This window comes from Schistocerca gregaria, chromosome 2 (genome assembly GCF_023897955.1).
Source record: "Schistocerca gregaria isolate iqSchGreg1 chromosome 2, iqSchGreg1.2, whole genome shotgun sequence".
Lineage (NCBI taxonomy): Eukaryota > Metazoa > Arthropoda > Insecta > Orthoptera > Acrididae > Schistocerca > Schistocerca gregaria.
Window position 1 is genome coordinate 710,571,533 of NC_064921.1, and position 17,997 is coordinate 710,589,529.

At 40.2% G+C, this 17,997-nt stretch overlaps 1 protein-coding gene across 2 annotated transcripts in view; it reads right to left on the reverse strand.

The window, feature by feature from the left end:
* LOC126334824 (uncharacterized) overlaps positions 1–17,997 on the reverse strand; it is a 377,818-nt gene that overhangs the window by 162,523 nt on the left and 197,298 nt on the right. For both annotated transcript variants that reach the window (XM_049997482.1, XM_049997483.1), the window contains one exon: positions 38–153. In XM_049997482.1, coding sequence (XP_049853439.1) covers positions 38–153 — 116 coding nt within the window. The remainder of the gene's footprint in view (positions 1–37; positions 154–17,997) is intronic.

Genomic DNA, 17,997 nt, shown 5'->3' on the forward strand with positions numbered 1-17,997 from the left:
TGAAACATTTAGAGTCAAAGCAAAATAATGCACTTACCAATGCAGCAGATGCATCTGTGCTTTTGATCCACCCACTTCCAACACTTGTAACCACAAAGGCACCAAACAGTTCTCCTGGAATACTGGCTGTGTCATTGACATAACGTGCTTCACCTGAGAAATAAAAAAGGTTTCTGAAATGCACATTTAACAGATAAAACATATATATGTATACACAAGAGAAAAATTATAAGAGACATCTGAGAAATAAGAAAATGAATTTAGAAAGGATTATAATAAATAAAAACAGAGGTGAGCCATCAGGCAAAGAGGAATGCACATTTCCAGTGTCACAACAGTGTTTTCAAATATTTCTTCTACTTATTTTCTGCACGTATCCTGAGCATTTGGTAACAATGTCACTCATTGGTGGGTTGGTTTGTAGGATTAAAGGGACCAGACTGCTACGGTCACCAGTCCCAATGCCACTCATTACCAAGTGCTTAATGAAAGTAAGTAGAAGAACTAAGACATTAATGAAAACGCACTTGTGACATTGTAAATGTACATTCTTCTTGGCTTGATGGCTCATCTCTGTTTTCATTTATTGTATTAGTCTTACTCCTAAATAACTTTAATGTTGCTTTTTATTTTTTTACTTTTTTATTTTATTTTATTTTTTTATTTTTTTTTTTTTTTTTTTTTTTTTTTTTTTTTTTTTTTTTTTTTTTTTTTTTTTTTTGCATGCCAGATCAAATATGTACAATTTACATACAAATCTGTTGAAAAACACCACAATTTGGGAGCAGAGGCTCAGCCAGTCAGAAGTTCCATTGCCGGCAAATAAGTCGTAGCAAATGGCAGGACAATTGTTATCACTAAATCTGATGGTGCCAAAAATTTTGCCTTATTACAAAGTAAAAACTGCTCACACTATTTTCTTCAAATTTCAGAATCTGTCATTGTATAATAAGGTGTGGTAGAAATGCTGGACTACATTATTTAGAATTCTGTACATGGTGCACTAAACTTCGAAATAGATAAACACTATGACTGAAACTGAATCTACATCATTCAAAACTGTAGATCACAAACAGCTGCTGTAAACTTCAACACAACCAGTCAATTTCTGTTATGGTTGGAATCTGACCAGAGTTTCCCATTTACCAGAAGTTAAACACTGGCCAAGTGATGCAACAAATCAATATGAATATGCACCATTATGGGTTAATGTGACTGCAGGAAAGATGAAACATTGTAAACAATGGCTATAACGAATAAGAGATTACAATTATTCATCTTTCACTGCACAACAAACAACAATAACACTGGCATATAAAATGAATCATAAGACTAAACATTACACAAGAGAGAGAGCAGTTTTTACCAGATTATTATGTATTATTAACTATATTATTACTATTATTATTATTATGTATTACGACCCCACAGGACGTTCATGAGCCCTATTTTGAGACATTCTGGTCTATCTGTCTCATTGTGCAGAGCCTCAAAAGGACATCTGGCCAAAATTACAATATGGATTGCAATGATCATGAGGCAAAGTGGGGCTAGTTTTTCACCACAATGGATTGGATAGTGGAAGCATTAGCTATTTCTACAGAGTGTGGCACAGAGGAGATGTCACAGATACCATAACACAGCCAGCAGCCATCAAAGCCACACAAAACATAAATTCAAGATATGCTCTTAATACAAATGTGGAACTAATCAAATGTGAATCACACAAGTTGAAACAAAGCCCTTATTACTTCAAGAGCATCTGTTGGCTAAATGGATACATGACAAAAGAATGGAATGATCTCTGATGTACTCACTACATAAGAAGAGATATAGGTTACTATGTTCAAAGTATTGAGGAATAAGTCTCCTAAATATCTGCTATAAAGTATATGTTATAGTAATTAATAAAATATTAGTTCCTTTCAAATGCATGCATATTTTAGGAGCAAACAAGACTTCACAAAAGGGAGACCACATTTAGACTGAATATTTAGACCTACATTAATGACTGCAAAAAGAAAAGAATGTACCCCTATACTTTACGTGCATGGAGTATGAGAATGCATTTGACAAATTATGAAATTTTGTTGTGGAAACACTGGAAAATATGGGAGTCCCATGACATCAGCAATATGATACATGTGTATAATGAATTAAGAATTCAGATCTACATAAGTCACACATCTCTTGAAGGTATCAAGCCTACCCAAGAAGTCTATAATAGTGTCTTCACCCACTTACATGTTTTAATATTCATACTGTAGTGGTCAGGGCTTAGTGACAGTAAATATTGAGCATCAGTGACAGAGGGGAGCAAATGCCATTATTTTGTCGGGGATGGTGAGAAGGAAGCAATACTTTGTGCGTGGTGGAGTGAGCTCTTTGCTTGGCACAGAGGGAGAGGTGTCAGTGAAACATTTGTGGTTCCACTAACAGTCATTTATTGAGACATAAGACCCTTTAAACAAACAGACTAATAGATTGTGTTTTAACTCACTCAATTGCTCATTACAGCGGAGCAGCAGAGTCAGGTGTGCAGATTCCAGTGATGGCTGATGCGGTGACAGCTCATGTTGCAGCAGCACACCAATGGCATATTCTTCCCTCGGTACCGTGCCTGTGACTCCCTTCAGCAACATGGCCTTCTCCTTGTGAATTTGCTCATTGTGTTATTAACAAGTGGCTACAGTGTGGTGCAAAGTGCTCCATCCCAGAATCAAACCACTGACCCTCCAGTCCGGCGTTCACAGGTGACCCATTTGGTGAGTCTGCAGTCACTTTGTCCTCACCAGTCACCTGGATAAGTACCACATGAACTTTTTTTTTTCGTAATATCTGAGATGGCATCTTCTGCGTTGACCTGTTGGCATGGTACTGACATCTTCTTTTTTTGAGTAGCGTAGCGGCTAAGACATTGTAGAGAAGTATGACATCTGGTAACTAACCGTCAGTCCGTCCATCCAGGGATGTTTCTTCAGGTCTTCTTTCTCCCCTTGAAGGGCCTCTCAAAGGACAACCTATTGCCTGTTTATCGGAGGTATTTATTCAGTGTTTTTGCCAATGTCATGAAGTTTCTAGGATGGCAACTGACTCTTCGGTCGTTGATCTCTGCTTCACACATTGGGCAGAAACACGTCACCAGATATGTCACACACGTAGGTTCAGTATGCTGACAATCCCTGGAGCATTGACCACTGATGTGCAAACTGCACTGGTCACTGTTCTCCTTGGAAGCATTGTCCATCTGCTAAGTCACCGCTCTGTCGAAGTGCTGACTGCTGCTGGGCATACTCTGCTGGTCATTGACCTTCTCATGTTGGCAGAAACGTGACCAATGCTGATGCACATGCCACCTTTCCTTGTTCAACTGTTACTGCTTCTGAACATTGTGGCTTAACATCTCTAAAATGTTCTATAATAAGTCTTCACATAATTTTCTGCTTTGAGCAACCATAAATAACACATAATTTACATATCTAACACTCCTCTCCCGTCTGGAAAAATTCATCCTCTAATTTTCTCTTATGTCCATCTACAATTACTAACAAACAAGAAATAAAAACACAGTAGCAATCTTAGCTGGTAGTTATGTTAGAAATATGGTAGAATGACAATAAGTACCAATACAATGAAGTAGTAAGCAACAATTATCTCTACATACATTTTAGCAGTACATGTGTGTTATCTCTTGTTGGAATCCTGTGTTGTGTGAAGTTCATTGCTGTTAACAGTCCCTGTGAACTAAACAGATCCTGAAACTCATCCAACACTGCTTCTATCATATCTCATTCATTTCCTTTTAAGTGTGATATCTTCTGGTGCAATGCATTTTTACAGGTGGCTGGTTTATCATTATTTTTTATGTCCAACCAATCAAAATCATTTTCCTCTAAGGCACCTACATTAGCTATCAACATTCCCTTTCATAACTTCTTGTTGTCTGTCCCCAAACTATTTACGTGCACCGGTATTTTCTGTACAATTGCTGCGGCACAAACTATACTCCTGCACAGAAAACAATGTGCCGGGTCTAACTCATTATTTTTCACTATACATAGTGTGTTTGTGGGTAAAGCAGCATTAATTTCCAGCCAAAGTAGCTTTCCTGTACCGAATAGTATTTCATCCTGTGAATCTACCTTCGAGCACATTGCTTGCAGTTTAGTTGATTCCTCTTTCGGGGGAGAGGGATCTTGCGGCAGAGCGCCCTTGGCAGCTGTGTCACCTAATCGAAACAATGTCCCCTTAAGCTCCACTGTTTGCTGCCTGAGGTTGATTATGGCATGATGTTTATTCAGGAAATCTAACCCTAGGATAGCTCTTACCCTTGATACAACTTCCACAACCTCCTGGAATCTTACACCCTCAACATGAAAGGCCAGTGTCATACAGCTTACTGAATGTACGTCACCTCTGCCTGTACTGCTCAACTTATATCTTGGAGGCTCATATCTCCTGACCTCAGTGCATGGTTTACTTATGACTGACACGCGAGCCACAGTGTCGACTAATGGTCTACGTGTTTTACCATAGTAAGTGAGTGTTAGGTTCCCCGCTTAACTGTAACCAGCACTCCACCTTTGTGTGTGCTCTAATAGCATGGAATTTTAATGGGAAAGCCTGGCAGCAGTTCGGGGGTTCCTGCACCTGTTTAACGGGCCCCTGTTTGCAAATTTCACTGCGCTGCTACACCCATGATAGGTATGGACCCCCCTTTGACAATTTGTACACTGTAATTGGTAACAGTTTTTCTTGATATGTCCCTGCCAATCGCATCTGAAACAACAAACCCCTGTGGAAAATATATTTTTTTCTTTCCTTGTACCATGTTGCAGTGTCTATTTCCTCTAATGCTGTAGCAATGTTCACTGCATCAGTTAAATTCTTTGGAAATTCTGCACTAACAAAGCATGACATTTTGGGTGGCAATCCTTGCAAAAGAGTATGTAAGGTCCTATTCTCTGCTTCTTGTAGAAAATATTTATTGGCTTTATCACTGGCTGACTACTGATAAGTGTTACTATTAACTTTTTATATTCTATCCACAAAGCTATCTATTGTTTCACTGTCTCTTTGGAACATGGTGTTCAACTGCTCCCTATAAAAACAGGAACTATTCTGTTTTTTAAACCCTTTGAGCAAACCTTGTTTCAATTCTTCAAAAGTTAATTCATTTTGTAACTCCTCGTGGTATAGTAAGTGAGTGTTAGGTTCCCCGCTTAACTGTAACTTTGTCATTTGCAACATCTGTTCATCTGACCAAGAACCAAGTTTAGCAGCTGCTAAAAAATAAAAAATAAATGCTTCTATATCCTCTCTTGGTTTGCCAGAGAAGGGAATCACAAGGGTGGCTACTGATGAATCTAGCATGGGATGGGTTGCTCTAGATGTCAACCTATACTCGGGGTATCAATTCAACAATTTCCTTGCTGCCTCTGGATCACGAGGTCCCGGGCTTGATTACCCGCCAAGTTGAGAATTTTCTCTGCCTGGGGCTGGGTGTTTGTGTTGTCTTCATTATTTCATCATCATCATCATCATTATCATTCACAATAGTGGTTATATTGGACTGCGTAAAAAATTGGAGTGTGAAAAAATTGGGACTTTGTATGGGCACTGATGATAACGCTGTTGAGCACCCCACAAACATCATCATCAACAATTCATTATTTTCAGACCTCAATTGGGCTACCTGATTAAGTAGGCTCTGATAAGGAAACTCATTGTGTCTTACTGTCTGTCATTGCAACGCTTTCCTGTTTAACAAATGATTATTCCTACAAATATACTTCCTAGGGCCACAAGAACATAGACTCAGCTATATAAGTAACATAAGAAATTTAATTACAATTTTTATCAAAATAATAAGAACATCTAACAACACCCCCAAAAAAAATTCTCTAGTGTCACATTTCTTTGAAAGAATGAGAGCCTTACATCATCTTTTTTTTACACCGTGAAAGCATTACTTCAAAAGAAAAACGTCTGAAAGGAAAAACATCATTTCATCATCATCATCATTATCATTCACATTAGTGGTTAGGTAGGACTGCGTAAAAAAGTGGAGTGTGAAAAAATTGGGACTTTGTATGAGCGCTGATGAACACGCAATTGAGCACCCCACAAAACAAACATCATCATCAACAACAATTCATTATTTTTAGACCTCAATTGGGCAACCACATTAAGTAGGCTCTGATTAGGAAACTCCTTGTGTCTTAGTTTCTGTCACTGCAATGCTTTCCTGTTTAACAAATGGTTATTCCTACAAATATACTTCCTATGGCCACAAGAACATAGACTCAGCTATATAAGTAACATTAGAAATTTGATTACAATTTCAATCAAAATAATAAGAATATCTAACACCATCCAAAAAGAAATTCTCTAGTGTCAGATTTCTTTGAAAGAATGAAAGCTTTACATCATCTGTTTCTTATGCCATGAAAGCATTACTTGAAAAGGAAAAACGTATGGAACCAACGTGCACTCACCAATGTACTGAAATACTGTCCACTGGCTGCAGGTTGTCAACATGAATTTCTTGTACCACAATTTCCCTACCATGTACACCTCAAAATAGAACTAAGCTTATCTGACATCAAATGTAGCGGGTTGGGTTTTAGTGACAATAGATACTGAGTGTCAGTGGCAGAGGGGAGTGAAGGTCATTATTTTGTCAGGGGTGGCAGAAAGGAAGCAACACTTTGTGGGCGTGAAGTGGGCTCTTTCCTTAGTTCAGAGGGTGAGGTGTGAGTGAGACATTGACAGTCATTTATTGAGACATAAGACCCTTTAAACAAATAGTCTAATAGATTGTGTTTTAACTTGCTCAATACGTCGTGGCAACGGAGCAGTGGAGGGAGTCGTAGCGAGCAGATTCGAGTGACAGCTAATGTGGCGACGACTTGTGTGGCATCAGCACGCTGATGGCATATTCTTCCCTCAGTAACATGCCCATGACTCTCTGTGGTGGCGTGGCCTTCTCCTTGTCAATTCACTCACTGAATTATTAACGAGCAGCTACAGCATGGCGCAGAGCACTCTGTTCCGGAATCGAACCAGTGACCCTCCGATTCGGCATCTTCTGGCAGAGTTCATCAACCTCTAGATTCACAGATGACCCATTTGGTGAGGCTGCAGTGCTTTAATCCTCACGAGCCACCTGGCTACATACCACAGAAACTACTTTCTGCTAACATCTGGGATAGCCTCTTCTGCATGGATCTATTGGTGCAGTTCTGACATCTTCTTCAGCTGAACAGCATAGCAGCTGAGTCATTGTGGCGAAGTATGATGTCTGCTGACTAACCATTAGTCCATCCATCCAGGGACGTTTCTCCATCTATTGTTTCTCTCCTTGAAGGACCTCTCAAAGGACCACTTCACGCCCATTTGTCGGAGGTATTTATTTGGTGTTTTTGCTAATGTCATGAAGTATCTGGGGCAGTGACTGACACACATGCTGGGTTTCCATTGTTTTGCATCTATGCTGGCCTGATTGAGCATTTTCCTGTTGTCTTTCACATCGCCAGATACGTCACACACCTGAGTTCAATATGGTGACAGTCCCTGGAGCACTGACTGCTGATGTGCGAACTGCACTGGTCACTGTTCTGCTTGGAAGCATTGTCTGTCTGCTTGGTCATTGCTCTTTTGATGTGCTGACTGCTGCTGCGCAAACTCTCCTGGTCATCGGCCTTCTCACATTGGGCAGAAACGTGACCAGTGTTGATGCACTGACGCACGTGCCAGCTATCCCTGTTCGACTGCTGCCACTTCCGAATACAGTAGCTTAACATGTCTAAAATGTTTACTTAACCTATAGTAAGTCTTTACATATTTTTCTGCTTTGGACAACCATAAATAACACACTATTACTGCACATAATTATTATATACCTTACAATACTGACAAAGTTATAAATAACTGCCTGAAAACAGTAAACAATACATTTCCTGTTAAGACCACACAGTTTACAAGTTTATTACTCTTCAATAATCAGATCATGATAGGAAAAAGATGAAATGAGGCCCACACAGTGGTATATTAATCAAGCCAGACTGCTGATGAAAGTGCAATTACAATTTCAATGAATGAAACTTAAGTGGTGACAATTCATGGAGGGCACCTATAAATACTAAAATCATTACTGAACAAACAAGTGAATCTACATTCTTAAGGAATAATTTTAAACATATTACATCAGGAAAAATATTCCTTAAATCTACTGATGGATTTAATTCTGCTAATAATAGTAGAGGAAATAGGCAACAAAACCTCTTAGGTATGTGTCTACAAATGTATATGCACTCAGGTCTCTGCCATTTAAGTGCTCCAAGTTTGTACAGGAGGGGTGTTTCATATTTTTCTTTTTCCAGAAGAATAACACAATGTATAATGACTCCAAAGTAAAAAACATGGTTATTAGCAACTTTCAAACCTTTTATAGATTAACAAGAAACTTAATAACTAGGTAAAATTTGAAATAAAAATTAATTACCATGTAAAAATTTATATATATATTTTTACTATTTTGCACCATATATGCTGTGATGAACATTTGTGAGAAGTTAAATCAGTATACTGGATGACGATTTGAGCCCTGACTCCTGCCTTTAGTGAACAGTGCACTACAAATGATGTTGTCTTAGTGTACCTAATGGACTGACTCAGGCTTCAACTTGTGACTGATATTACTCTTTACCTTACAAAAATCACAGGGTTCTCTCACAATTCTGTAGGATTAGCACCCCGAGAGAAACTGATGTAGTGGAGAGTTATTCTTAACCGTGGCCTCAAAGACATTACCCAACTAACATGTTTTTTACTGTTTGAACCTCTGTGGAATTTGGAGTATGTGGAGAGGAATCAGTGGTGTGTATTTGAATGCTAGTCTTCCACACAGAATTTGTCAAAAGTGTTCATTGTAATATGCACTCTACTGAAGAGTGAGGAATCTCAGTAACATTCCTGAGGCTGTATTGAATGTGAAGAGGTCACTAAAGATGGGCCCCAGTCCAACAATAACATTGGAGAGCCTCTGTGGAGTTTTGAAAGTGAGCAGAAAAACTAGTGTTAAGTTGTACCTTTCAGTCAGTTTGAGGGATGTGGTCAGATACGGCAACTAGTGGCACATAGAAGGTAGGGATTTGGGTTTGAGTCCTGGTCCAACATAGAGTTTGATCTTGCTACAAATAGTCATCAGAGATAATAGATATATTATGTGGGTGATGTATCCATGTGGAAACAGCAGTTATAAAATTTACCTAACCTATATGAATAACCTTCACTCCTTTGGAAATTATCTCATACCTGGCAGGATCCACACAGCTATGTAAAAGAAATCATAGAATTTAATCTGCGAAACTATGGAGCAACAAAGTGTACAATTTTGATAACAGGCAAAGTAGCTATTGGGATCAGTCCCTTTTGAGATGTGTGCTATAAGCAATGCATAATGCTGCCATTTTAAGTTTTTCATTCATATAGTAAGTCTCCAGCTGCAATACTTCATATTGTACTATTACATAATATTGTTGCAGAAGAAGCCGAGTAGCACTGTGGTGTAGGGGTTTTGATACTAAACTTTTGCACGGATGGTTGTGAGTTCAAAACTCACCTGGACAGTACAACTTTAATTTCTATATTCGGTTCAAGTACATTCTAGAAGTATCCACAGATGTCAATAATCATTGTACTGGAATGTTCTGTAGCTGTATATATACTGTATATGTTCTGGCCGGAGGCAGTTTGCTCCGCGCTCTTGTATGTGCAAGCGCTGAATAAACGTTCTTCAAAGTGACATTATTCTGGTGGAGACGCTGGGTATTGGAACTTGTGATGGCGCACCTTATCGATGACACAGTGGCTCCCATCAGGCCATGACAGAGTTGCCATTTACGTGGCGAGAAACCCAAGTTCGAGCCATATTCAACAGATCGCAATATATCAAGAGACAGAAGAAGAGGATGTTACGATGACAGCAACTGTGTGCCACCACATGAGACATCCTTCTGGGTTTGCTGGTGGTGATGGGCAAGATCCAAACAAGTGGCTGAAGGTATATGAGCATATAGCCAAATTTAACAAATGGGATAACACTGTGTCCTTGGCTAACGTATTTTTCTACTTTCAGGGAGCTGCCAAGCAATGGTATGAGAACAACGTGGATAAGTTCACAAGCTGGGAAGTATTCCATGTGGAAATGCACAAGTATTTAGGCTACACACAACAACAGAAGTGCAAGGCTGAAGATAAACTAAAGTGCAGGGCACAGCGCCCAGGAGAGACTACAGCATTCTACATTCAAGATGTCTTGGAGCTGTGTAAAATTGTGGATTGTAGAACGAAGGAGGATGATAAGGTTGCACACCTCATGAAGTGTGTTGCTGAGGACATGTATCAAGCCCTACTCCTGATGGAGGTTTCTACAGCAGAAAACTTCATAAAATGGTGCCAGTATATCAAGACAATACATCAAAAAAGAATTACGTGCAAGAAGTTTGAATGGCTTCCAAATGTTGTATCGATGTCTGTGATGGAAGGAAGCAACTGATTTCACAAGTGTTCTTTGTCAGTTAGTTAGAGAGGACGTTCAGAAGGCACTTGGATTGCACAGCAAGCAAAAAATCCGAGATGCTTCAAGAGGTCATAAGGGAGGAAGTGGAACAGACATTGAACCCAATCTCTCGTCCTTCATTTCCCTTTAAAATGGTGAAAAAGTCAAGACCCAGGCAGAGTTACATTCCTACAATGCGCATGAGGAACCTGTTTGCGCACCAAGGAAGACTGACGTCTGGAGGACCCAGGATAACCAACCAGTGTGTTTACACTGCGGACGACCAGGACATGTGGTGCGGTATTGTCAAGAAAGATGGCGAATGTTTGATGACGCCTGCGCCACAAGACAGCAGACACATCTTAGCCGACGCCACCTCCAGGACAATGAAGATGAACAAGAAGATGCACATGCAGGATGACATAGGTCACCATCACCGCAAGCTAGCTGCTGGAGAGGACGCTCCACAACACACCAATCAAGGTCTCGATCACCATTTAGAAGCTCCAGCCAATAACCTAGCTGCCACAACCTGGAAAACTAAATGGTGCGACCTTCCTTGGAGGTGAGGCAGCTGAAGGAAAAAATCCTCTGCCATCGATCACTACAAAAATGATAGGAAACTATTATGATATCCTCATGGATGGCTGACCAGCCGAGCTCTTGTGGACTGTGGAGCATCCTATTCAGTCATTTCGGAGAAGTACCATCGCCAGTTGCACAAAACCGTATTTGTTGACAACAAAACATCTCTGCTGAAGGTGGCTAATGGGAAATATGTAAAACCTACAGGAAGAGGTAACATTAAAGTTGGCATAAGTGGCCAGACACAGCCCTTAGAATTCATCATCCTACAAGAGTGTAGTCATGACGTCATTCTCGGATGGGACTTTTTGAAAGCTTCTCAGGCAAATATATATTGTGGTCGCTCGAAGATTATGCTAGACAAGATGAGATACTGTGGACATCCAAGTGTGTGGAGATTATGTGTGCTTGATGAAGAGATCATTCCTGCAGTCAGCGCTAGAAAGGTAACTGTCATGTGTCATGCAATGCATCAACCCATGGATCTTATAGTGGAATGTAAGAGAAGCATACCACTGAAGAATAACTTCATCATCCCAGCCTCTGTCATCTCGTTTAAGAATGGATTCGGTGAATTGTGCCTCAGATCCTTCCAAAATGCAAGTGCATAGAAAACCCTGAGACATTAATTAAAGAACAGCTGAGCATCATGGAAACCTCCCATGTCAAGTCTGTGGGCAATATTAGTGCTACCATTACAAGACAAGATCTTTTAGCTCGGCTATCACCATATCTCACTAAGGAACAACAGAAGAAGCTACTTGCCATTCTTCAAGAGTTTTCTGAATGCTTCAATCCAAAGGTTAAGAGCAAATTAGACAAATTGATGATGAAGTGCCGGATTAGCACTGGAGACAATCAACCAATAAGCTGGAGAGCATACCATATGTCAGCAACGGAATGTAAAATACTTAATGATGAAGTATAGAAAATGATGAAGAATGACATCATTCAGCCTTCACAGAGCCTGTAGTCATCACCAGTGGTCCTCATCAGCAAGGAGGATGGCAGCTGGCACTTTTGTGTTGATTACAGGAAGCTTAATAAGATAACTAAAAAGGATATTTACCCTCTTCCACCAATTGACGATACACTAAATTGTCTGAAGGGGGCTAAGTTTTTCTCAACCATGGACATGTACTCGGGATACTGGCAAATCAAAGTAGATGGGGCTGATCTTGAGAAAACTGCATTCATCACCCCTGAGGGCCGTACAAGTTTAAGGTAATGCCATTTGGTATGTGTAATGCACCAGCAACTTCTGAATGGATGATGGATAGTCTTCTACATCACCTGAAGTGGACAATGTGTCTTTGTTATTTAGATGACATTATAGTGTTCTCAGAGACATTTGATGACCATATAAAAAGATTGAGGGCTGTTCTTAAGTGTCTCCAACAAGGTGGACTGAAACTTAAACCAAGAAAGTGTCTCTTTGGAGCAAAAGAAATCAAAATAATTGGACACCTGGTGTCAGACGAAGGTGTGTGCCAGACCCAGAAAAGGTGAGATCTATAGCACAATTTCCTATTCCTAAAAGTATTAGATATGTGAGAAGCTTCCTCGGATTATAGTCTTATTACCGTCATTTTATCAAAGACCTTTGTATCAAAGCCAGACGATTCCAAGAGTTGTTAAAAGCTCACACTAAATTTATCTGGGGTGGTGCTAAACAAGATTCTTTCGATGAGCTGCAAAAAGCTCTGACGACTGTCCCTGTACTTGGTCTGTATGATGAGAGAGCACCTACAGAACTACACACAGATGCCAGTGGGTATGGGACCTGTGCTGTTTTGGTGCAAATTATTAATCGAAAAGAGAAGGTTATAGCCTATGCTTCTAGGACAATTACAAAAGTGGAGAGAAACTACTCAACTCTTATTGTTGTTGTGGTCTTCAGTCCTGAGACTGGTTTGATGCAGCTCTCCATGATACTCTATCCTGTGCAAGCTTCTTCATCTCCCAGTACCTATAGCAACCCACATCCTTCTGAATCGGCTTAGTGTATTCATCTATTGGTCTCCCTCTACGATTTTTACCTTCCACACTGCCCTCCAATACTAAATTGGTGATCCCTCAATGTCTCAGAACATGTCCTACCAACCGATCCCTTCTTCTAGTCAAGTTGTGCCACAAGCTCCTCCTCTCCCCAATTCTATTCAGTACCTCCTCATTAGTTATGTGATCAACCCATCTAATCTTCAGCATTCTTCTGTAGCACCACATTTCGAAAGCTTCTATTCTCTTCTTGTCTAAGCTATTTATCGTCAACGTTTCTCTTCCATACATGGCTACACTCCATACAAATACTTTCAGAAAAGACTTCCTGACACTTAAATCTATACTCGACGTTAACAAATTTCTCTTCTTCAGAAACGCTTTCCTTGCCATTGCCAGTCTACATTTTATATCCTCTCTACTTCGACCATCATCAATTATTTTGCTCCCCAAATAGCAAAACCCCTTTACTACTTTAAGTGTCTCATTTCCTAATCTAATTCCCTCAGCATCACCTGACTTAATTTGACTACATTCCATTATCCTCGTTTTTCTTTTGTTGGTGTTCATCTTATACCCTCCTTTCAAGACACTGTTCATTCCATTCAACTGATCTTCCAAGTCCTTTGCTGTCTCTGACAGAATTACAATGTCATCGGCGAACCTCAAAGTTTTTATTTCTTCTCCCTGGATTTTAATACCTACTCCGAACTTTTATTTTGTTTCCTTTATTGTTTGCTCAATATACAGATTGAATAACATCGGGGATAGGCTACAACCCTGTCTCACTCCCTCGACTCTTATTATAACTGCCATCTTTTTTCTGTACAAATTGTAAATAGCCTTTCAATCTCTGTATTTTACCCCTGCCACCTTCAGAATTTGAAGCAGAGTATTCCAATCAATATTGTCAAAAGCTTTCTCTAAGTCTACAAAGGCTAGAAATGTAAGTTTGCCTTTCCTTAATCTTTCTTCTAAGACAAGTCGTAGGGTCAGTATTGCCTCACGTGCTCCAACATTTGCACGGAATCCAAACTGATCTTCCCCGAGGTCGGCTTCTACCAGTTTTTTCATTCATCTGTAAAGAATTCGCATTAGTATTTTGCAGCTGTGACTTATTAAACTGATTGTTCGGTAATTTTCACATCTGTCAACACCTGCTTTCTTTGGGATTGGAATTATTGTATTCTTCTTGAAGTCTGAGGGTATTTCACCTGTCTCATACATTTTGCTCTCCAGCTGGTAAAGTTTTGTCATGACTGGCTCTCCCAAGGCCGTCAGTAGTTCTAATGGAATGTTGTCTACTCCGGGGGCCTTGTTTCGACTCAGGTCTTTCAGTGCTCTGTCAAACTCTTCACGCAGTATCTTATCTCCCATTTCATCTTCATCTACATCCTCTTCCACTTCCATAATATTGTCCTCAAGTACATCGCCCTTGTATAGGCCCTCTATATACTTCTTCCACCTTTCTGCTTTCCCTTCTTTGCTTAGAACTGGGTTTCCATCTGAGCTCTTGATATTCATGCAAGTGGTTCTCCTTTCTCCAAAGGTCTTTTTAATTTTCCTGCAGTATCAATCTTACCCCTAGTGAGATAAACCTCTACATCCTTACATTTGCTCTCTAGCCATCCCTGTTTAGCCATTTTGCACTTCCTGTCAATATCATTTTTGAGACGTTTGTATTCCTTTTTGCCTGCTTCATTTACTGCATTTTTATATTTTCTCCTTTCATCAATTAAATTCAATATTTCTTCTGTTACCCAAGGGTTCCTACTAGCCCTCGTCTTTTTACCTATTTGATCCTCTGCTGCCTTCACTATTTCATCCCTCAAAGATACCCATTCTTCCCCCATTCCTGTCAATTGTTCCCTTATGCTCCCCCTGAAACTCTGTACAATCTCTGGTTCTTTAAGTTTATCCAGGTCCCATCTCCTTAAATTCCCACCTTTTTGCAGTTTCTTCAGTTTTAATCTACAGTTCATAACTAATAGATTGTGGTCAGAGTCCACATCTGCCCCTGGAAATGTCTTACAATTTAAAACCTGGTTCCTAAATCTCTGTCTTACCATTATACAATCTATTTGATACCTTTTAGTATCTCCAGGGTCCTTCCATGTATACAACCTTCTTTCATGATTCTTAAACCAAGTATTAGCTATGATTAAGTTAAGCTCTATGCAAAATTCTATCAGGTGGCTTCCTCTTTCATTTCTTAGCCCCAATCCATATTCACCTACTATGTTTCTTTCTCTTCCTTTTCCTACTGACGAATTGGTAGGAGTCACCCATGACTATTACATTTTCATCTCCCTTCACTACCTAAATAATTTCTTTTATCTCATAATAAATTTCTTCGTCATCTGCAGATCTAGTTGGAATATAAACTTGTACTACTGTAGTAGGCGTGGGCTTCGTGTCTATCTTGGCCACAATAATGCGTTCACTATGCTGTTTGTAGTAGCTTACCCGTACACCTATTTTTTTATTCATTATTAAACCTACTCCTGCATTACCCCTATTTGATTTTGTACTTATAACCCTGTATTCACCTGACCAGAAATCTTGTTAGTCCTGCTACCGAACTTCACTAATACCCACTATATCTAACTTTAACCTATCCATTTCCCTTTTTAAATTTTCTAACCTACCTGTCCAATTAACGGATCTGACATTCCACACTCCGATCTGTAGTACACCAGTTTTCTTTCTCCTGATAATGACGTCCTCCTGAGTAGTCCCCACCCGGAGATCCGAATGGGGGACTATTTTACCTCTGGAATATTTTACCCAAGAGGACACCATCATCATTTACTCATACAGTAAAGCTGCGTGCCCTCGAGAAAAATTACGGCTGTAGTTTCCCCTTGCTTTCAGCCATTCGCAGTACCATAACAGCAAGGCCATTTTGGTTAGTGTTACAAGGCCAGATCAGTCAATCATCCAGAATGTTGCCCCTGCAACTACTGAAAAGGCTGCCGCCCCTCTTCAGGAACCACATGTTTGTATGGCGTCTCAACAGATACCCCTCCGTTGTGGTTGCACCTTTGGTACGGCTATCTGTATCGTTGAGACATGCAAGCCTCGCCCCCAACGGCAAGGTCCATGGTTCATGGGGAGAGGACTACTCAACTACAGAAAGATAATGTCTTGATGTGATCTGGGCCATGTACAAATTTTGACAGTATCTCTATGGAAGGCCATTCACAGTTGTTAGAGATCATCATTCACTTTGTTGGTTGACCGGTCTTAAGGATCCAACAGGACGACTCGCCAGGTGGGCTCTATGTCTTCAAGAGTATGACATTACCATAGAGTACAAAAGTGGAAGAAAACACCAAGATGCCAACTGTCTCTCGAGAAAGCATGTGCAAGACGATCAAAACTTTGATGAAGATAGTGACTGTCTCCTCTGGACTCCAGGATCTCTTGGCTGAGCAGAAGAAGGACGCCAATATATCTTAAATTATGCTTGCCTTAAATCAGTCAAAATATGTGAAAGGACATTTAAGGTAGTTAACGGATTACTTTGTAAGAAAAACTTTGATCCGTTTGGAAAGAGATGGCTGCCAGGGATTCCTAAACACATGCACTTAATGTTCTATACAAATTCCATGACACATCTGAGGCTGGACATTTAGGATTTATTAAGACATGTGATAGAATCCGCAAGAGATTGTTCTAGCCAGGTTTATTTAGGAGTGTCCGTCACTATGTGTTGCACTGTCAAGAGTGCCAGAGGAGAAAGGCAGTTCCTCAGAAATCACCTGGCCGACTCATACCAAATCCACCAGCCCCTTTCCAGAGTGTTGGGATTGACCTCCACAGATGATTTCCAATGTCGGCTAGTGGCAATAGATGGATTATTGTTTGCACTGATTATCTGACATGCTATGCCATTACCAAACCCGTGAAAACAGCTAAAGCATTCGAGGTAGGCAAATTCATCATAGAAGGAAGTCTATTAAAACAAGGTGCCCCAAGGTCGTTAATTACAAGTTGAGGGAAGGTTTTCCAACCGAATCTTGTGACAGAGATAAATCGTCAGAGAACCATTACTCATCACAACATGACGACTGCCTACCATTTACAAACTAATGGGCTTACTGAATGCCTTAATAAGACGTTGGCTATCAATGTTTGTCAATGTTGAGCAGAGCAACTGGGATGAGGTGCCATCTTTCGCGATGTTTGCCTACAACACCGTTAAACAAGACACCACAGGATTTATGCCATTTTTCCTAGTGCATGGGCGTGAGGCTACTACGACAATGGATAATGTGTTTCCATTACATTCTGATGATGTGGATGACGACTACTTCGGCCAGGTGTTAACCAGAGGTGAGGAAGCCCGGCAGTTAACTCAACTCCGCACGCTGCAGGCGTGAAGTTGAAGATTTCGACCCCAACACATGACGACAAAAGATCAGACATACGGTCCACGCCCTTCTAATGAAGCCCTGTAAGGATCCTGCAACCCAGGGTAAATTTGGAGCTCCAGCAACAGGCAACAAGCAGAAAGGTGACGAAGAGCATAGTGGCAAAAGAAGTTCTAAGAAGATCAACCCCAGGGCGAGAATCAGTCATCAGGAGTCGGAGTATGCAGGACTGATGACTTGTTCCCAGACTAGAAGAACGTAACACTGAGATGATGTACTCTTGAGGAGGGAGCAATGTTACAGAAGAAGCTGAGTAATGCTGTTGTGTGTTGGGTTTTGATACTAAACTGTTGCATGGAGGGTTGTGAGTTCAAAACTCACCTGGACTGTATGATTTTAAGTTCTATATTCAGTTTGAGTACATTCTAGAAGTAACCACAAATGTCAAGAATCATTGTACTGGAATGTTCTGGA